Below are 22,860 nucleotides of genomic sequence, written 5' to 3'. Positions count from 1 at the left end.
CAAGTTCTGTCTGCACACATGAATTGTCTTGTGCCTTCCTTTATGCGTGTATTACCCCAAATCATGAACCCCTACCTTGCTCTGAGGATCTTTAATATATGTATAAATTCCATCAGAGAAAGGCCATGTGGCTAAATTGATTCTCATCATGATTTTTGTGAACTATTGGCACATTAGATGTGTCATGTAAATAGTTACTATACATGCTAAGTAATGCTAATATATTAAAGTTAGAATTCAGGAAGATAGCTCATGGGTATGTTGTTCTTTAATAATTTACTAGTGATAAGTAGGCTTTAATTCCTTGCCCTGAGGGCTGCCTTTTTGTTGTTGTTGTTGGTAACTTGTTTGTAGAGACAAAAGATTTTCAGGGATTATAGAATGAGGTAACTGACTGCACAGATGTGATCAAAATAATGGAAATTCAGTGTGGTTATCTCCTAGATTTCAAACATCTGGATATTGACTACATCTATTCCATCACATGGGAATTCTAAGTCTCTGAGGACTGGATCAAATGTAACACGGGCTGTACTCCCTTGGCTATATAATATTAATAATGCTAACTTGGCCCCGTAAACTTGTCAATACCAATAGGTTTCTCTGAAGGTAGAAACTCCGATATCCTCCAGCGTTTCTTTTGTGACCTTGCAAAAAATAGTGCAGTTGAAGTTCTTCAGTGAGTTCCATGGTAGTGGCTTTCATTTAGAAATCAATTTATTTTCTAGCAGTTTCTGCATTTTTTTTTTTTTTTTAGATAAGAATGTTTTCTCAAAGTGCTTTTTGTTTGGTTGTCCGTTTGTTTTTTTTTTTTAAAGAACATCATAGTGCATTAAGAAAAGATTCTAGAAATTATTTGCATTAGGTACTTTGTCATCTCACTGTTGCAGTTTGCAGCTGCGTGTTGCCTCACGCATTCTCAGGTGTCCCTGGTGAACATTTACTGCAGTTACCATTTGAACACAGAGATCTGTCCAAGTCCGCATTCCTAAACTTGGTTTGATTGCTTCTGTCTAATAACTAGCACATTCCTGGGAAGGCAGTAAAATCCCAGTAAATCTATTGGAGTGCAATTGAATGTTTGACTACTTATTTTTAGAGGGAAATTCCCCACATGTGAATATGTCTGAATTACTGAAAACAAGGGAACAGGTGAGGGTATATTGATATTTGGGATATAAAGGAAAAATGTTTAGAGTAGTAAGACGACTAGTTGTCTTAGGATGTTTAGAATGAAAATTTGTGTCTTCGGTTATTCTTCCACCCTCCATGTGCAAATAGTATCCTTAAATTGTTATATTCCCTTACTATATGGCAAAATGTAATTTGCAACGTCTCCTGTTTTTTCCTTTCCCTCCACGATCGATGCCTCCGATTCCCACCTCTGCTCCTTTGCTTGTGCTGTTTCCTCTGCGACCGCTAATCCATCCGAACCTGTCAGCCAACGCATATTTTCCAGCCTGTCTCTGAAGCCATCTCCATCTTCTCTGTAAAGCTTTTGCTGTTCTCCTGCCAGGTGTTATTTTTCTGTCCTTTAAACTCCACAGACTTTTATTTATATTACTTTTGGGTCCTGCTATTTTCATTTTCTGTACTCATCTCACCCCATTAGACTCTTAACATTTTGAGGAAAGCAGTGTGTCTTACTCACCTTTGTATCTGCCATAATGCTCAGTAGAAGACCTGGCAGAGAGAGAGAGAGAGAGAGAGAGAGAGAGAGAGAGAGAGAGAGAGAGAGAGAGAGAGAGAGAGAGAGAGAGAGCGCGAGCGCGAGAGCGCGAGAGCGCGCGCGCGCGCAATGCTAATGTGACCACTGCCACTCTCCCTGCCCTCTCTACAATCCCCTAGAGATAGACTCCAGCACTCTCAGAAGTCCTATGAAACTATTGCTTATAAAGAAAGAACTGTTCTTGAGCCATTCCCCCAGCTGATCATACTAACCAGGACTTGTACTGCCTAAGTCAGTGATTTTTCAACCTTTTTTATCTCATGGCACACATAAACTAATTACTAAGATTCTGTGGCACACCAAAATATATATTTTTCGCCAATCTGAACCAAAAAAAAAGTTGTTTTGATCCATTCACAACAGATGGCGATTGTTGTGTTGGCTGTTGTCATTTTTTGTTGTTGTTGTTTGACAGTAAGGGAAGAGAGGTCAGTGCCCCTGACTAAATAGTCAGGTATTGCATGATTTTAAAATTCTTGTGGCACACCAGTTGAAAATCACTACCCTAAGTGAAGATTATATATAGAACGAGCAATACATATAAGTGGATAACACAAAAAGCTGGGGTTTTCTTCATGTGGAATTAAATTCTGGTTTAGAATTTTGATATTTACCATTGTGGTTAAGGCCAAACTAAGATTCTTGGATAATGTGAAGAAATGCATTAGAGAGAGGGAAAATATTATCAGATTAGTGTAAATAAAAGCTGGTGGGAGATTCTTATAGGAATGTTCTTCCATAATGTCAAGAAAATGGTCCATGGTGATATTGCTCCTGTATGTAAAATGGCTGCTGAACAAAACAACAAGCACTTTGTTTCAGAAGTAGCCAAGTAAGCAATAATTTGATTTCTAATAGTCATGGTTGCCCTGAAGACTTTTATAGTAAAATTCTAGAGGCAAATTGATTTCCCTCTTGACTTTATCAGAAAATCTTCAAATGCCTTGGACTTTCCTCCAGAATCCCAAAAAAATTCCTGCAGAAATCCTCCCAGAAAATTATTTTCTGGATTTCCTGATTTCCTGAGGCTCTTCCTGTAGCATTTGATTGTTGCTGTTGTAAATAAGGCAAAGATTATAATTAAGAAAGCTGTGAATGTGATATAATAGCATAAACACAGTCATATATAACTAATTACCACATTGCCCCCTTTACTTGACTTTATATTCATGTTGAAAGCTCTTAGCTGTGCATGTATAATTGATTCATGATGGTATAAGTGGTTGTTTTAATAAAAAGTTTCAATTGAGGTTTTTGTTCCGCACTAGAACTTCCCTTATCCCACTGATCCTTTGGGAAACTCAGATGCAACTTATATCATTTATGGAACTACATCCTGTTATAGTGAGCTCTCTGCCTGTTGTAGCTACAATAATGGAAGATGAGTCAGAATTTCTTTCTTCCTTCCCTTGTTTTTCCTGTGTCCTTGATTTTCCCCAGAACGTAGCTTTCTATAGAATAAATGTCCCTGGGCACCATTTGTTCCATCTGATAACTTGCATACTCAATGATTCACAGATTTTTGTAGTTGTAATATACTTTTTTTAAAGATGCAATCCCATCACCACCTCTCTCGCCAGTGCTCTCTTTTTTAAAACCCAGAATAAACTTTGGAGCAGTTTGAGTAACTATGAGAGCATTATGCCTTCTGAGATGTTTTGAAACTAGCCTGCAAGGTTTGTCTCATGCTTGAAGGAGGGAAAATATACTGTTGTCAGCCTCACAGTAACTTTGAGTGGCTAAATTATTTGTAGGCTAAACCTTCTTTCAAATGCCAACATTTAGGTCAGACAAAAATAGAGAAAGGGCTGCAAGACAAATCTTTCCAGTTTAATAAATTCACTATGTTGTTCAATAGAGAACTATCTGAGAGAGAGAGAGGGAGGGAGGGAGGGAGGGAGGGAGGGAGAGAGAGAGAGAGAGAGAGAGAGAGAGAGAGAGAGAGAGAGAGAGAGAGAGAGAGAGAGAGAATGTTTTGTATCCTGGGACCTTTCAGCATGCTTGTTTCTGATGTCACCAATGTGATAAAAATGTCATAGGAAATCCTGCTACTTGTCTGTGATGACCTGTGCAGGTCTGTGTACACAGTTCTCCTAGGACCATCAAACTAAGCACTCATGTTTCAGCATCTGTCATTAACCACCTTAGCATTTCTTCATGCCTTTTTGTTTCTTCTCAACCTACCTACCTGCTCATGTGTGAAAGAATACTTTTTCCCCCCTAACCACTAACAAGATTATAGATCATTTCATCTACTAACTTTCTCCCTTATCTCTCCTATGTTCTCTTTGTGCCCTAGGAGCAGGTAAATTCACTATCATATAATTATAGTCCATCATTTTCAATATAAAATTTTCCGTTGAGACTTACTAAAGTGTATCAAGCATATCAAAGCAATAGACTAAATGAAGCAATTAATAAAGAGTATTTTACTGAGCTTTGAAAAAATTGAATTTCCCCCATACTAGTGAGTGAGAGGTATTTACTGATTGGCTAAATGCATAAGTTTTTCCTAAATCTGTTGAAGTTGGTTTGACATAGGATGGCCAGGGAGGAAATCCATAGATTCACATTGCTAGACAATACATCATTATACATTTATGTAATTGGATATAAAGCTATTACTGGACCACTCCCTCTAACACAAACACTACTAGAGCAAAAAATTTTTGATTGGCAGACATCAGAGGAACCTCGTGTTCATCCTCTATTCGGTGCTGGTTTGACACAGCCACACCATATGACCGTCCCAGATCTGAGTGAGTGACTTAGCTCTTCCCAGAAATGACCAGCAGGACGTGGGCCAGATTGGTGGGAATTTTATTTCTAGATATGTTTAACAAGAGAAACAAGGAATCTACACAGTTTTCAGTAAAACAGAAAATCAAAGTAAGAGAAGCAGATGATGATATCAATAAGGAAAAACAAATCTGGGAAAGGAATTTGGTATTATTCCCTCAATTATCTGTGTTTTTAAAATTGTAAGTCCTTTTCATCTTTTAGATGATGTGTGTTTAGAGACAGTCCAAAAAACTTGGGCCTTTTACAAGTAATGTTAATAAATTTGAAATTAAGCAATGGTCTTTGTAAAAATTCTAGTACAAAGAAAGAGGGTGAATAAGTCCTTGGATTTATAAAGAATGAAGTTGTAGGACACTGAAAAAAAAGTACATTTGGATTTATAAGCTAATGAAACACCAAAGCCACTGAATTTCTTCTGCACTAAATTAGAGTGATGTTCTTAAATATAAAAACCAACAACAAAATTTCCAGATACTGTGAAAATAATAGTAAACTGAAGTGTAGGGTCTGAGGTTCCAGTGTGACATCTTAAAGTTTGTGACAAGATGGAAGAGGTCTAGGACCGGAAGAATATAAATGTTATTATTTCAAGCATATTTTGGGCATCAGAAAGATTCTAGGTTCTCTCCTGGGCCTATAAAGACAGCTTGTTCTAAATGGTTTTCCACATCCTTTCTGGGGAACCCATTAATTCCTTCTGTGAAGACTCCTCTTCGCTATGTAGCTATAGAGGCACAGAACATTTCATGATTGTTTTGGAATGTACAGAGTGAAAAGCAAGATTGTAAAATGAACTGCTTTCCTCCCCTTCCTACCTAATTTCTTTCTCCCTGTGCTCTACAAACTAGGGTATCTCTTTCTGACCTCAGAGCTTGTATTGAACTCAGGAAGTATACTTTGCAAATGTCCTGCATGTTCTAATTTGTATGATGGAAGGAGGAAAGAGCTCATCTGAGCACCAATTTGACATTTTATTCCAACAGTCTTTGGAAGCCAACACCCCTTCCCTTTTTGACTGTCTAAAATGCCCCTGCTAGCCAGATCCCTTTGCTAGCTACAGTGTTTGCACATTTCCTCGTTGATCAGCTGCGTCGGCTCGGAGATTGTGTGTTTTGGTGTTGTTTGTGTGCAATCTCGTGCTGCTTCCTGAACGCATGTGTCCCTTCCTTCACAGCCTACTCGACACCCAGCACCTCCCCCGCAAACCGATTCGTCAGTGTTGGACCACGGGATCCAAGCTTTGTAAATATCCCTCAACAGACACAGGTGGGCCGCTCTCATCTTTTCTGTATGTGGTGCAGCTTGTTTTATTCATCAGGTGCTTTGTAACTTGTCTCTCCGCACAACAGGCTGCATTTCCCAACCCTTGTTTGGTCCCCTTTCCTCCTAACCTCCTCTCTGGTTCTGGTCCTTCAGCCACATTTCTATGTGTTCTCAGAAATCATGCCTGCAATTTTTGCTTCTTACATTAAGGGAGCACAAGAGGAGGGCTTCTGGACCAGAACCGCTTTTACTATGATAAGAGAGATTCCCCAGTGCTAGCTAGGAGTCTGTCTCTATATGCAAGGAGACAGTAGTTCCCTACCGAACTGGAATATAAGCTCTGGCTGCCAGCGACAATAGAAAGCATGCTGGGAATGGGGGAACCAGCCACTCTTCTGTATTCATTACAGGGTCCCCAGGAACCTGGCAAACTTTCTAAAATAAAGGGTTTGTGAGCCCTATTAAGTTGCTGGTGTTGGTGCAGAAAATAACCAGAGATATTTGCTCCTGGCAATACTGATATTGGGAGCAAGGTGCAGAAGGGTGGGAGGGGTTGGGGCGGGTATAATGTCTTATATTGAGGTAGGTGATTGAGAAAAGAATATGCCAGGACATCTAGAGCTTGTTTTTTACTAGAAGGTTGTATTTTCTGCTAGTTTAGGTCAAGGAGAAGAAATCTCTTAAAGTTTTGAAATGGCTGCTGCTAATTGAGAAACCATGAAAGACTTTTGTAGTACAAGGTAGTGACTAAAAAGATAGATATTTAGAGGTTTGTGAAATAGAATGAGAGTCAAGTTTTTGAAAGAACTCCTCTCTTATTTCCTAATTGGAATGTGACTATATATTATCATAATTGACATAAAAAAATATTTTCTCTGTGAGGTTCTCAGCATGGTGGTTGAAAAAAAAAAATCTCCAGGATGTTTTGTGCACATATATGCCTGGGTGTGTAATCTCCAGATGCCAGATTTATAACTGCTCATCTTTGTTTATCAGACTCTGACCAGGTGCTTGTGAATGGGCTACATTTGCCTTCCTGGGTTCATGTGCTTTCTCCATAAAGGGTTTTACTTTATTGCTGTGTCGACAGCACGGGTTAAACTGCATTGCATCTGAAGCCTTCCCTACACTGAAGCAGGGTCACAGAAAGTACAGCCTCAGAGGAGGCAGCTGGGAGGAGGGGGAAGCGAGAAGGAGAGAAGGTTAACTCTTGAATTTCCCACTTCTGCTGTTTCTCCTGAAACAGGCCGGTACATGGCATCTGGGATTAACATTGCCTATTCAGTCCCTCCCATAAAACTGTTCAAGTTTATTGCTTACTTTCCCATACCTTCAAATATTTAACTGGTGAATTTGAATAATTACCTCGAATTCATTAAAATAGAACGTTTCATTTTGTACTTTGGGTTCACACATTCAAGTTCAATGGGAGGGGAGAACTGGGGACAGTGGCTGTAATAATGGATGATTTCTTTTCTCAAAGCCCCAGTGTGCTCAGGTTACTTCATCAAAACCTCAAAAATGCAGTGTGGAAATGTCCTATGTGTATTTTACGTAGTTTTTTTTTTTTTTTTTTTTTTTTTAAGAAGCAGTGATTCACAGCACTGAAATAATACTGTGTTCCATACCCTGTGTTTGTCTATTATCAAAATGTGTTACATTGCAACATGGCTTTGTTTCACAAATGCCTTATTTAACCTATAAACTGGGTCTCCATGTTGTTGACCACAAAAATTCAATTCTTAAAAATCCAGATTTTTCATGCATCTGGATGAATGATGTCATGTAGACCCAATATTGGCATCTGGAACTGAATTTCTTGGTTTCTGTTAAATATTTGGCATCATAGGGACAGCAGCTTAAATGTGCTCACTCGCTCTCTTTTTTTAATCAGAGTGACACCTACCACATTTGGCTTGAAGAAAGCCATTCCCAATTATCTTATGAGAAACTGTGCTGATGGAGTTGAATTTTTTCTATAAATATATATGGAGAGATATAGATATAGAGATATAGATATATATGTGTCCTAAAGTAAAAATTATGTGCTCTAAATATTTTAATTTTTTGGACTATATATTAACTCTTCTTAAAAAAGAACCATTTAAAGTGTTAAACATGTATAGATATAGATAGTAAAAATAATGACATACTTTTTTAAAAAGCTTCTTTTTGTAAAGACATTCATTCAAAAAAGGGATTTTTAAAAATATTCATTTTTTAATTGATTTTAGAGAGGAAGAGGGAGGGAGAGAGAGATACATTAATGATGAGAGAGAATCTTTGATTGGCTGCCTCCTGCATGCCCCCTACTGGGCATCAAGCCCAAAACCCAGGCATGTGCTAAGGAATCGAACCTTGACCTCTGGTTCATAGGTTGACGCTCAACCACTGAGCCACACCATCCAGGAAGGTTTTTTGTTTTGTGTGGGGTTTTTTTACAAAAATTTTTTAAGATGTAATTTGAACATGGCCTGCATATTATTAATTTTCTAAGCAAGCTTGTATTTTTTTTCTGTTTTTACCCTTTTGTTAATAAGGCATGAAATTTGTATTAATTGAACTACAGGAAAAGTTTTCTGGGAAAGCAAAATTTTGCTTTCTGTCTTTGGAGAAGTAAAAAGTGAAGAGTCACCAAGCAGATACTTGAGTTTTACAAATGCAGAAGAGATATCCTGCACATCCATCCATAAACAAATGTAAAATAAAATGGCCTTTCTTTCTTCCAAAGACCAGTTTGCAGTAGAAACTTTCTCAAAATCTGAAGCATCAACATATAAAAGGTGGATTAGATATGGTCTCTGCTTTTTCTTTAGTGGACAGAATTTATATGAATAGATATTTTAATTACACAGTTATCATTTTATTATAAGACCTTTATTTACAAAAAAATTTTTTATTATAGATAGCCTAAATTTACTCATTTTATGTACTAAGTATGTTAGATAAATTATCTAATTAACCTTTACAAAAGCCACCCAACATGATAGATATACTTATTTCTACTTTATAGAGGTGGAAATTGAGTTCTAAAGAGATTGTTGGTTTCCCAAGGCCTATGCCCTCTAACCATTATACTGCACTGCCTCATGAGCTGGTGAGCACCTTGCCCTGATATTCAAAGACACATGCTCAACTCTCAGGAATACTTCTGGCACGTTCCCTGCTTTTAAATCTGAGATTGTATTAAAGTTTAATCATTAGTATAAGCCCAAAATAACTGAAAGCATGATCTCAAAAAGATATTTGTACAGCAGGTTCCTAGCACCATTATTTACTATAGTTAAAAGGTGAAACAACCCAAGTGTCCGTTGACAGATAAATGGGTAAAATCTGGCATATACATTTTATTGTGTAGCTATCATTTTAAAATGGCATAATGCATATTATTCAGCCTTTAAAAGGAATAAAATTCTGCAGTATGCTACAACATGGGTGAACCTTGAAGGCATTATGCCTGAAACAAACCAGTTACAAGAGGACAAATACTATATGAGGTACCAAAGTCGTCAAATTCAAAGACACAGAAAGTGAAATAGTGGCTGCCAGAGCCGGGAGAGGGCCAAATGAAGAGTTATTGTTTAATGGTACAAAGTTTCAGATTTGCAAGGTGAAACAATTCCAGAGATGGGTAGTGGTGATGGTTGCATGACATTGTGAATGTACTGAATGCCATGGAACTGTACACTTGAAAATGGTTAAGATAGTAAAATTTTTAAATGTAATCATTAAATTCCAACAGCCCTTTCACCTCTTAAGAGTCTAAAATTCTGTAAAACAGCCTAGAAAAGTGGACTGTTTACCAACAGGATCCACTGTAATAGCGTGCTGACCTCTCCGGGAGCAGTAATTCTCATGCCCGGCACATAGTGGGTAGTCAGCATTTATTGGCTGAATCTAAATGATTCATAAGGAAGCTTTAAAATAATGACTTTTCCTTATTACAGTCATGATACATGTTAATTGTGAGGAAATACAGATGGGAAAAATAATAAAAATCACTTGTAGTCCTACTGTTAACATTGCTGTATAAATTCATCCGGACTGTTTCTATGCAACAAATACATTGCAAAAATGAGATCATATTACATATACTGTTGGGTAACCTGCTGTTTCTTCCCCTTAACAATATATATTATGGCCTTCTTTCCATGTAAATTGGAAAAAATTGAATATTGGCTTTTATTGCACCTATTCATCATCTGTAATGATTGGTAGGGAAAGATAACATGGATAATTGAAAGCCATTTTTCCTCCTCCTTCCCTTCCAGTTTATTTTTTTCTCCAGAGAATTCCTTCCTTCACGGAGACAGAATTGCCTTCTCTTTAGCCTTGCCTTGAGGTAGTTTTCTTTCAAAATGCCTTCCAATTGCATTGTATATCTCACCCCAGCATTCGGCTCTGTTTGAATATTCCTGCCAAGTTATCTATCCCACGCTTCCGCCTCACTCGTCTGCTACCTCGGCTACTATCATTATTTGTCTCTCATTTCCCTCCTCCCCCTCCATTTGGTAACTCATCATTAACAAGGGGGGGCCACCTCCCCACAGCCTCGAGAACACCCATTAAGTCTGAGAAGCCATGACCACTGATCCCACCCCAAATCTCATTTCCCAGTATTGTCCCATGACAGTTGATATTAACAGAGAGAAAGTCTCTGGGGCATCGAGCATTTACTTCACTTTGGACACTATCCGTGTCCCCTGAATGCCCACTGAAGGATATAATAGAGAACATGCCATCATTTCAGACAGCAGAAAGCCAATGACCATTTCAATTGCATCTCAGAATTTAATCTGATCCCTGAAAACAAGAGCCATTAAGAGGAGGCATTTATTTAGAGGAAAAAACGTTAATATTTCATCATCAGGTAATAAATAGGAATACCAATTCCCACACAGAAGGACTGAGCAAAGAACTCATTTTGATTCAGGTTCTAGTTTAATCAAATGCTCAAATAAAATGCTTAACCTGCAGAACTTCAATGAAGACTAATTCTTTAAAATGAAAAATGAGTGCAAACAATATTAAAAACAGGCATTTCTTCCCTGCCACCCAAATCTATCACTGTTCTGCGTCAACAGAATCGTGGTATCTGAAATGCTATTTAAAACCAAATTACCATTTGGGTTATTAGAAGAATCGCTTGGCATGGCATGGACCTGATTTGTTGACAAAAAGGCACAGGTGCTGTAACCTTTGCTTAATAAATCATTTAGCTGCCTGACTTGCAAGCAGTGTGACTGCCTTTGCGTCATGGAATTTACAAATGTAGGCACAAGTCACACACCTCACTGTGCGGCAAACCAGTTGACCTAAAGCTCAATAATGGATGTGGCACCCATTCTCCACCTTTGGGTGCATAAGGAACACGGGAAGGTGGCGTATATGGAGACATTTCAGTGTGTTGCCATTCTGTGTGTCATGTTCCTGAAGCTCTACCTGGGAGACCAAGACATAGGCCATCTGCAGAGCTCTTCTTAAGTCCCTTTCCTAACTCACTCATCATTTCTCACTGTGTTCCAATACCTACCCAGTGCAGGGGAGGACAGTGCTCCTCAGGTTGTTCCAAGTCTAATATAGGAAACAGATCAAGAGTAATGGCAATGACAATAATAATGAGCATGATACCAGTTACAATAATGAGAGTTGGGTAGAACTTTCCTGAGAACAGAAAGGGAAGAAAAGGCTACATCATTTTTCTGTCTAACTTTGGTCTCATAATATGGCCTTGGTTCTTATACATTTCACCTTTTTCATTTTTGCCAATTTATCCATGAGCTGGTAGACAAGGCTTTTGCCCACCCTTCAAAGAGAGACATGTTGAGTCCTGTCTTCTCTGGACCAAGCAGATAAATCAGAATTCTTTTCTGCTGCTGGTGTACCAGTCAGCAGCTCCTTCACTGCTCATTTCCAAGAAGCACCCCCTCCTGTGTAATGTCCTCACCCAGGCACTGAATAAGCTCACTTGAGGTTGCATTTGAATTAGCTGAAGCCATTCCCTGCCTTTCCTCTCCACCCTGACCTGAGCTGCCTGCCTATAGGAGGTTAAGTACTACATACAGGTTCACGGAGCAGCTGGAAAGTGGCAAAGGCAAGAAACTCAGATTTCCATGGAGTATGTGGGGGAGGAGGGTGTCCTCCCCTTCTAGTTAGACCTGCACTTGAGCATTTTAGTCCCAAGCCCATACAGCCGAAAACTCCTAAGACTGGAGGGAAATGATAGATAAATCTCCATTTACTCCTGCCTTTGATAAAAGTAAATTGGTCAGACAGGTACTCTATGTTAAGCACCCATCTGGGCCAGGTTCTGTGACTCAGAGCCTCAAGGTTGATGGTTTTATCCCTATTTTACAGATGAGAGAGGAGTACACTTGTCTTGTGATAAAGAGGTAGCTAGGATTTGAACCAGTCTATGTCTGAAACTTTTCTTTCCCAAATACTCTCTGCATCATTAATTGCTTACAGTAAAAAGTTGCTGACCATTTACTCTTTAAGATGGTCTATGATTAGCCGAAACCGTTTGGCTCAGTGGTAGAGCGTGGGTCTGTGGACTGAAAGGTCCCGAGTTCGATTCCAGTCAAGGGCATGTACCTTGGTTGAGGGCACATCCCCAGTTGCGGGGGGGGAGGGAGGGTACAGGAGGCAGCTGGTCGATGTTTCTCTCTCATTGATGTTTCTAGCTCTCTCCCTTCCTCTCTGTAAAAAATCAATAAAATATATTAAACAAACAAACAAACAAAAAAACAGATGGTCTATGATTAACTCATCCTCTTACATCAAGGAATTAGAAGCCTAGAAATTGGGTCCTGCTTTGTTTGGTTCTTCTGAAGACCTGCCCCAGTTGCCTATTAGTTCATGCATCTGTAAAATCAAGACTGAGCTCATTCTCTCATCCTGCCTGGGAAAAAGACCTTTACTAATGATATTAGTCTGCATCTGTGAGAACAGCTAGCCTCACCCAGAGACTAAATAGCAGAGCAGCTGAGATTGTGAGTTTTTGTTTTGTTTTGTTTTTTTCCCCCCAGATCTTGGTCGGAGCTTTATTCCATCACATAGACGATGTTTCTTTGGTTGTTATTGTTGTTTTTTTAATTCAGTTTTTCCATAGCCTACTTTATTTTACCTCCTATGGTTGTTTTGAGTCTAAAATTCTGTTAATGTAAAGAAAGGAAATGTTTGACATCTATTAAACACTTAAATTATAGCTTTTTTTTGTTTGGTTGGTTAGTTGGTTGATAACTAAACTCATATTTAAATAGTATTTTCCTAGATTACAGAGTATTTTCTAATTTGATCTTAAGAATGTATCCCCCAGAATCTGAAGGGAAACCCTTTGAGATAGGAAGAGTCATTATTATTATTTTCCCCACTATACAGATTTAAAAACTGAGATTTAAAGAAGGAAGTGATTTCCCAACTACCACACAGCCAGGAGTCAGTAGAGCCAGGACACAAACCCACTGCTGATTCCAGAGCCCACATTACCCTCTATGCACCCTGTCTGGAAGGACTTGGGTGAGCCTCCCAGCATGTTCTTATGTGCAGCTGTGTGGATATGGGCAGAACCTACCAGCCAAATGCAGGACCTAAAGCAGGCATCTAGCAAATTAGGTTACCCCTGCCCTACTGCAAGATCATAACCTCAAGGATTCCTCCAATGAACATCTGCCCTAGAGGTACCCCAAAAGCCTAATTAAATTGGGCATGTCAGTTCTTCCCCACATACCATTCTCCCCTTAAGCTAAGTTGTTTCCCCTAGGAAGCAGAGACTTCCCAAGGAGAAATAAAATCTCTGAGGATGGTAAGGACTGGCAGCAAGCAAATGTATCCCCCAGAATCTGAAGGGAAAGGCGAGGCTGGGTCATTTTTTTCTCTTATGTTCTCAGCTCCAGTCATCAGTGGTGAAGAGTAAGCAACACCTCGTGAGATGAGTTACTCACACAATCTGCTTCCCCTCCCTCCGAACTCCTGTGGGCAGCAGTGCTCCCAGCTCCCACACCAGCCTATAATTTCTTGACACATTCTCTTCACATACACTTGGCAGCTGACTCACTGACAGGCTATGAGACACTCTTAAAATAAATTCTTCAATAAACAGACCTTTGTCTTTCGAGTTTTAATTTGGCAGCATGCTTTAGATGTCCTCAGCCACAAAATTTACTTCTGGACAAAGTTAGAGCAGCATCAGTTATTTTCCTCTCGGTTCTGAAGATACTTCGGTAATCCTGTCATCTTTAACCACATTTTAGTTGGGTTTTAACCTTTTGGTTTGTTTTTTGTCTTGCTCCAAAAAAGATTTGGGGAAGCTTCTTAGTTGAAGCAAGTTGGTGACTGTTGGAAGAATTAAGGTGCCTAGTTGGAATCTGGCACACAATAGTTGCTTGATAAATACTGGTTTCTTCTTACTGGATTTCCAGTGCAGTCATGTGCTAAGTGACAATGTTTCAGTCAACAATGGACCACATGTGCAATGGTGATGTACCATATAGCCTAGATATGTACTAGACTATGTCATCCAGGTTTGTGTAAGTGTACTGTGTAATGTTCACACCAGGACAAACTCATCTAATGGTGCATTTCTTATTTCTCCCCATCATTAAGTGGTCCATGACTCTGTTAAAATAAGATAAGTGGCAGTGGAGAACTGGAAAATAAGGAGATTTCACAGAAAATTTTAGATTTCATGGAGAAAGAAAGGAAAAGACTAAAAATCTGGTATCCATGAAATTAGCCCTTGGGATTGTGGGAAAAGTGGGACAGAAAATTAAGTTGGGCAAATGGTTGAAAAACAAGTGGTGAATTGGTGTAGAATTAAAAAGAATTAGATCAGAGTTTGATAATAGCCTTGCAATGTAGTCAGAAAGCCATAATATCAACTGCAGAATTGCCTTCAGAACTTCCAGTCCTTGGATGGATCTTGATAATAATGCTCTGATCAGTAGAAGTTTCAGGATACTAAGGGAAATATACTTGTTATTTATGATCTGATTTCTTTGGGGGAACAAAAAAAAAGTCATGCATGACTCAGAGAGTAGGAAGACCTGTTTTCACATCCTAGCTATGCCATTTATCTGAGTGATCTTGGACATGTTACCTTAAAAATTCAGTTTCCTGCCCGGTTGGTATTGCTCAGTGGTTGAGTGGCAACCTATGAACCAGAAGGTCAAGGTTCAATTTCCGATCAGGGCACATGCCTGGATTTCAGGCTCAATCCCCAGTAGGGGGCCTGCAGGAGGCAGCTAATCCATGATTCTCTCTCATCATTGATATTTCTGACTCTCTCTCCCTTCCTCTCTCATATCAATAAAAATATATTTTAAAAATTAAAAATTCCATTTCCTCATCTATGAAATGAAGGCAATAATAGTATTTACCTATAGAAGAGAACCCAATTAAGTATGGCTGAAGCCAACCAATTAGGTTACTTTCTCACACAATAAATCTGCAGTGAGTGGTTCTTGGCAATGTTTCGGCTGCTACATGATGCCAGCAGGAGCCTATGCTCTTTCTCATATTCTGCTTTACCAGCCTTAGTGTCTGCATGCTTGGTACCTCTGATTGACAGATGGCTGCTGCAGCTCCAGACATCATACCCGTTATCATCCCCCATTATTCCTCTTATATTAGGGAATAAAGAGCCTGCCATGCTCCTTCCCTGTTTTCTTTTAGCAAACTTTTATAAATCTGCTCACATTGTCCTCCCTAAACAAAACTGCCCCCGAGAAAGATGGGGCAATAGATAGCGGGTAGACTGTTGACCATGTGTGCCATGCTCCCTTTTTCCATTCCCCAATCAAGATCCATGAACTCTTCAGCGTCTTTTGTTATACTTGACTCCTTTTATTTCTTGCTGCTTGTTCCTTTACAGATCCTCTCCTCCACACTTGCTTCCTAAGTGTCCAGGAGACACATATGCTGTGTGTCTGAGTGCTGTAGTGATCATCTCATTTCAGCTCTCTGTTTGAGTCCAGGCTTTGGGCAGAAGTGCTGGAGTTTTGTGTGCAGACCAGCTCCCAGGAGGCTGGGTCAGCGATCTCCTGGAAAACCAGGCCTCTGAGAAGGCTAAGCTGGAGGAGGTAGGCCCCTGTAACCCTGTGAAATGGTGCCCTCCGGGTGTCCTCCCAGGTGCTTATCACACAGACAGCAATAGGTTCTGGGTTTCTCTTTTATAAGTTGGAACCAGATGCTTCCTTTGCAAAAGAAAAGAGCCTGGTATTGCTGAGCTTGAGTCAACAGAGTTCAGAGAACAGGAAAATGAGCTGATTGGCCCTGCGGTGTGAATTCTGAGGAGAGAAGGCCGTCCAGGTGGTGTTCCCACTCTCCCGAAAGCCCCTGCCTGTGAAAGTCCCAAGGCTGAGGGATTTGCTTCCCCTTTTAACCACAGCCCCTTCACGTTAGGTAGGAGAGGTCCCTTTCAGACACAGGCTTTCCCAGGCCTCCTAATGAGTCTAAGACCTTGAAGGTTCTACTAACAGTTTCAAGGCCAGAGCCTATTGTTCAATGTGAGATTTTCAAAAACCTCACAGGAGTTTGCAGTGATCCTTCCCATCCACTTTTCTCACACCCCTTGTTTACCTTTCTGTTTGTTTATTGAGGATAAAGGCACATTCTTTCATCAGTAGCCTCCTTTTTGGGATACAGCCTTTCAATGGGGCCTATTCATTGCATTAAATTCCACAACACACGCCTCCCTAGAATATTTGCATGAGAATTTTTCCTCAGGCTTCACATTTCTTTCTTTACAGCAGAGATGAAATAACTTAGCACTTCTAATTGGCTTTTCACTTTCCAAATGCTTTACACATTAACTAATGAATCACATGGGCTCCTGATAAGCTGGATCCCTGTGTTAGAGCTGGGACGCTGGGTTCATTGGGGTTGGGACAGGCTGTCCTGGCCCTGCATGCCTCACCCTGACACCCGACCTCCTTGGAGTCTGAATGTGTTGGGATAATGGAGCTGCAGCCCAGGCACAAATATCCCCAGCACAGGGTACCCTCGGGCCACAGAGCACTGCCTCAGCCATGGGGGAAGCACCCAGGGCTGCCTCCCGAGGCTAGATATGCCTTGAGTAGTTGGGGAAACTATAGGCCAGTCCTCATGTCACACAGCTGCCCTCTCTCAAGCACAGTCCTCCTTCCATGGATTCCTGACATATATGTTTGAGAGGTAAGGTAGGTGTGGAAAGACAGTACAAGGTCCAGTAAGGGAACTCTCATTAGTAGGGACCTGTGCATCTTGGTAGAGGAAAGGAGCACTGAACTGGTAGTTAGAATACCTGGATTCCTGGCTCATCCCCCTGACTCATCAGCTCTGTGATTGACCTGAGGGAGGAGAAAGAAACCAGAACTTACTGAGCACCTACTATGTTCCTGGTACCACACTAGGCCAGAAGGGGAGCTATCGATATATGTATCCAACCCTTATATTGCTTATTACAGACTTCTAGGGAGAAACGTAAACAAATTATAATAAAGTAAGACAAGGGGGAAAATTGAAGTATGTACAATCTGCAAGCAGTACAGAGAGCAGGTAAATGACTTTGGAGAGAAGCAGGGCACCATGGAAGACTTCTTGAGGTGTTGACACGTGAGCTGGTTTTGAAGGTGACAAATATATTGGGTAGGTAGAACATTCCATTCCAGGGAAGGAGAACAGAACATGCAGAGGAATAACAGTATGTGTTTAAGAGAACTCTACCCTGTTTGGTATGTCTATTAGGACAAGTAAATGACAGAGGATATTAAGTAATGAGGCTAAATTAGGGTTAGTCATGAATACATTCATACTTTATAAAACGTATGGCATTTGGACTTCGTTCTGTGGAATGGAGAGCAGGTGGAGGGCGTAGTGGGCTCTCTGTGTGTGAAGAAACCTTAACCTAGCTTGAACGTTAATTAAGCACAGGATCTTACAGGTAGTAGTAGCATTAAGCCCTATTGTCGTGAGATACCTGCCTCTTCTGGGCAGTATAATGCAGAAGAGAGAACATACGTTTTGGGGCAAGACAGACCTGATTTTGATTTATCTATTCAATAAGTTCATGACTGCTCTGGACTGAATTCTGCCTCCTCCATCACCTCTACCAAATCCATATGCTGAAATGAAACCCTGACCCTCAAGGCTCCAAATGCGATGGTATTTGGAGATGGAGCATTGGGAAAGGAATTAAGTTTAGATGTGGGTGGGCCCTCATAATGGGATGGGTGCCTTTAGAAGCAGAGACTTCAGAGAGCTTACTCGCTCTCTGCCTTGTGAGGACTCAGGAAGAAAGCAGCCATCTGCTAGCTAGGAGGAGGACCCTTAGGTACCAAAGCAGCTAGAATCTTGATCCTGGGCTTCCCGGCCTCCAGAACTGTGAGAAAATAAATTTTTGTTGTTTAAGCCTCCCAGTTTATAGTGTTTGTTTTGGCAACCCAAGCAGACTAGTACAGTGATCCTGGGGCAAAATTTTAGCTTTTCTGATCTTTAGATGTCACAGTTATAAAATTATAAATTAATTCCACTTAGAGTTTTTGAAAATTCAACATGGTGAGCATGTAAAGCCCCCAACACCCTACCTTGGCCCAAGGAAAGCTGATGTGTCCTGCTGCTTTTCACCCTTTAGAAGGGAATGTCTGTAAGCACCAGAGTTAAGGCAGGATGCAGCTCATTCATCGTTAGGACTGTGGACATGTGATTGCCAGTAGAAACAGAAATGTTAATATGGCAAGAACCCCAGAGGTGATCTGGTAATTTTCCCCCTGAGCTCAGTCTCCTCTCCCCACATCCTCCCTCGTCCGTTTTCCATAAATTGTGCCATTAATTCACTCATTAGCTAGTGGAATGATATTTATTTATTAAGAACATACTTAGCATACTCCCAAGGAGCAAGTTAAAGCTCAGCGAACAGCTGCATTTTCTGGTTTGAGGAAAAATACGCTGAGGAATGCATGTGGAGAGTTTCTATGTACGTTATAATTTCATATTAAAATACTATTAAACTTTATGCTGGATGAGGGAGAAAAGAAAAAAAATCCCAGTGCAAAAACAAGTTAGGAACCTAGGAGCACAGTTTCCAAATGTTTATTTTGTCAGATACACAGCTGACATGATTAGTTCTAATGGGGTGGTGATCCTCATTGAATTGCAGATTGGTGTGAGTGACTGAAATACCGCAGGGACTTCAAATAAGTGATGCATACGGTATTACTTAGGCAGCATCCTTTACCAAGTTGAAGGATTCTTTATCTCTATCCCTTCCCAACACACTTGCATACATGCACGCATGTGTGCAAGCACACATACACACACACACACACACACACACACACACACACACACACACGCCACAGATGCATCTATCGTTAGAGGAGCTCCAGGCAAAGCATGGATGACCTATCTAGAGCGATACTGACTTGCCTTTGCTGACTTCTCCCCTTTGCCCTCTGAATGCACCTCCCCCACCAATGCAACCCAGTCCCCACCCCCACTCTCCACTGCAGATAATGGCGTATCAGATCAGTCTGCTTTGCTGCTTCATCAAGACCCAGATCGATTTATTGACTCAGAGTAGCTGGTACAGTAATTGTTACAAGAGAAGAATGGAAAGTGAGAACGTGTCCACATGAAAAATAAAAATGTTTTGTTCTTTTCTGCCCCCCTTTTCTGCCTCATAGATCTTTATGTGTTTACACAGCAGAGAGCACTTTACTTAAGTTAATCAGCTCCTTCTACATTATTAATTGTGACAGTTAGGGTGCTGCACAACAGGAAGTGTATTATGGGAAACATTGATCTCACTCGGATGGTGTGGACCTGAGCTGGTTTGATATTCTGTCCCTCATCTCACCACTTTGGGGTCCCATCAAATCACATTTCCATGATTGACAACACAGAACGCCTCCCATCAATACAATTGATTTTGTGAAAAAAAGACACAGAACATTTTTTTTAGCTGGAGATAAATTGTGGTGATGGCAAAAAGAACATTTCAGAAATCTTTCCATTGAGAAATCTAAATTGGGGGACTATGGTACTAGTATCATATCCAATATCAAGTCTAATTTGTCCACATAGAAAAATAATGCTATTAAAAGAAACTTACTACAGGTGAAAGATAAATTTTGTTGAGGCTAGTAATGAACTTGAGAATATAACAGCTGGTTTTTTATCTTTATTATTAAAAGTATTACATATGTCCCCTTTTTAAAAGGTCATCAGCTAATTTTTTGTGGGAAATTTTTGGTTAAATGCATATCTTTGAAAGACATTTTATTAAAGTTCAACTTTCAAGGCTTATACCTGTAGATCCTAACATAAATCCTACATGAGCGGACAAAAGTGTGTGGGTGTCATTTGTGACCTGGAAATAAAAGGTCAGCCATTGGATTTATAGCTTTTTTAGTGAAAAGAACATAAAGATTCCTGCGAACTGGAGTCAATCCATATTTTAATGTTTCCTAGTTAAGATTATAAAATCAAGGGATTAGGATCATGCTGTTCAGTGAAGGTCAAAAATTAAATGTGATGGGCTAAGTGTCATTCCCATGGGGCAGAAGTTAATATTTCAAAAACCATTTCTGCCACTGGCAGTCAAAAAATGGATTGCTATGGTCATTAGCCAAGGTAAGGGGAATCCCACTGTCATTACTATATTTAATGATGATTATTACACTAATCAACTATATTGTTAAATTACTCTGCTGTTCTCCAGTAATGTCCCCAAACAGCGATAGTGGATTGATTGCTATCAAATAATTCTCATATACAATTGGGAACAAGTCAAGATGGAGAGTCATGGGTGAAGGCTTCTTGTAGGAAAAGGGTTTGTGGCTATTTTATGGATATAGAAGCTTACATTGCATACCACATTCTTGACTAAGAATCTATGACACTACAGACCTGTTATTAAGTATGATTCACCAATACAAGTTTTTATTTTTTTTATTTTTTTTAAACATATTTTATTGATTTTGTACAGAGAGGAAGGGAGAGAGATAGAGAGTCAGAAACATCGGTGAGAGAGAGAGTCATCGATCAGCTGCCTCTTGCACACCCCCCACTGGGGATATGCCCGCAACCAAGGTACATGCCCTTGACCGGAATCGAACCCGGGACCTTTCAGTCCCCAAGCCGATGCTCTATCCATTGAGCCAAACCGGTCTCGGCATGATTCACCAATACAAGTTTTTAAAAACAAAACAAAAATGAACATCTCTTTTATTATATTATAGTTTTATTTCACACATACATACACTTTTATATTTTTAGGGGGGGAATTCATTTGCCACATTCTTCACAGTTTTTTATCTCTGAAGTTCATCTGTTTTTATTATTATTAAGAGAGAAAATAGCTATTTAAATGTCTTTATAGGGTGACTCAGACACATATACCCCATGCCATTTTCAAATCCATTTTAAGATGTCAGTATTTTTTCAAAGTTATAAAAATACTAAATACTTGAGCTGTTCATTTCTTTAAAGGTTATCCACTCCAGACCCCATCATTTTTCAAATGGGATTTTAAGTGCGTTTGGAGATAAAGAGTGTATCATTTTTATAAAGTAGCACCACCAAATAAAAGAGCCAAAGCCCAGGGAGATGAAATGACCTCTTTTATTTGGTGGCCACACAGCTAATGAGAGGCAAAGCAGGAATGAGAGGCAGAATGCTGGACACCCAGAAGGGAAGGGCTGAGGTTTTAATTTGTGGCTTAGGAAATGGGTGTGTGGTTCCTATTTTACAAGGATATTTTATGTAAGGCTAATGTCCATTAGATTCCAAATGCATTGGAATCCTGAGGAACAAAAGCATGTCATGCAAAAGTGTACCTTGCAGATTTTATCTTCATAGTCTCCATGTGGTATTATGTGAATGGGACGGGGGCGGGGGGGGGGGGCAGTGGATTAAACCAGGCTTCTGTCTGCTCCGAGGTAACATTAGGCTGCACGTTTTTCTAACTTCAGCCCTTCACAATGCAGGCAAAGGTTAAAATTCCCATCTACTTTCACAAGCAAACACTCTAAAGTACTTCTACAGGAGTCAGGGAGTAGGGAGGACCTTTGATTTAAAGTTCAACATTTACATTTGTGATTTTGACTAATTTCTGTGCTCACATTAATTAAATTGAAATTGTTTAATTAGAATAAAACTAAAATTGAGCATTAAGGTTAATTTAACCTGGTAGTCTTTTTATGTCTTTCCAGACAAATATTATGAAATATAGTGATAATGAAGCAGTGAGAGGTGTAATTGCACATCTTGTAATGATTTTACTCTCTGCCAGTTGTTCTCTCTGGTATCTAGATAACTTTGAACGTTGTTATTTGTCACATCATTGCAATTCAGCAAAGGCCATACTGTATCTCTCAGTTGGCCTCTTCCCAAATATATTTTCCTGTCAAAGTCTAAAGATGTACCAAATTCTCTTCACCCCACCCTGCTAACAACATCATTCTTCCCCTTTCTCCAACCCCCACCATCTTCCAGGAAGAATATTTGCTTGGTTCTTCCCCTGGGCCTTGCATCACAACGATCTTTGTAAACTAAGAACTGCTGAATGACACTCCTTATGGAATTCACTAATGCTCCTCAGCCTTGGGGTCAGCTGTCAAATATAGACAGTCCCTTTGCACCCTTTCCTGGACGCTTGCTTTGAATAAGAACCAGACAGAGAATTCAGCTCCATAGTCAAGTGAGGGGTTGCAGCCGCTGAGTAACTAATAGGGCGGAGGAGAGAGGCAGCTACTCCAAGTGCCTAATTTGCTTCTAGGAAATAGCTCACCCTCCTCAGCCTGTGCCTTCTGAGTAGCTCCAGCCAGCCAGTGTGTCTACAAATTTGATGCCCTCTATTTCTTAAGAAAAATTGTAGAAGATCCAGCATAAATTAAATAACATTAGATCTGCATTTACCTACCCACACATTAAGGAATATAAAACTTTTTGAACTATCAATTCAACTATCAAATTATTCGGTCTTTGAAATAATTAAGATCCGCAAGGATAAATTAAGTCTTCCAGAAAATCTGCAAACCATTTCAGTTTCAAATTTCTCCCACAACCATTTTGCCAGAGTTGCTTTA

At 39.9% G+C, this 22,860-nt stretch overlaps 1 protein-coding gene across 21 annotated transcripts in view; it reads left to right on the top strand.

The window, feature by feature from the left end:
* NFIA (nuclear factor I A) overlaps window positions 1–22,860 on the top strand; it is a 371,362-nt gene that overhangs the window by 326,684 nt on the left and 21,818 nt on the right. For 17 of the 21 annotated variants that reach the window (XM_036444066.2, XM_036444065.2, XM_036444063.2 and 14 more), the window contains one exon: window positions 5,706–5,797. The exons of 3 other annotated variants lie outside the window; for them this stretch is intronic. In XM_036444066.2, the coding sequence (XP_036299959.1) occupies window positions 5,706–5,797 (92 nt within the window). Of the gene's footprint in view, window positions 1–5,705; window positions 5,798–9,198; window positions 9,220–22,860 lie in introns of those variants that run through there. One more of the 21 variants, XM_045584528.1, reaches the window with a different exon arrangement.

The sequence above is a fragment of the Pipistrellus kuhlii genome, unplaced genomic scaffold (assembly GCF_014108245.1).
Source record: "Pipistrellus kuhlii isolate mPipKuh1 unplaced genomic scaffold, mPipKuh1.p scaffold_m20_p_2, whole genome shotgun sequence".
NCBI classification, from domain to species: Eukaryota; Metazoa; Chordata; class Mammalia; order Chiroptera; family Vespertilionidae; genus Pipistrellus; species Pipistrellus kuhlii.
This window is presented reverse-complemented; position numbering and strand designations above follow the sequence as displayed.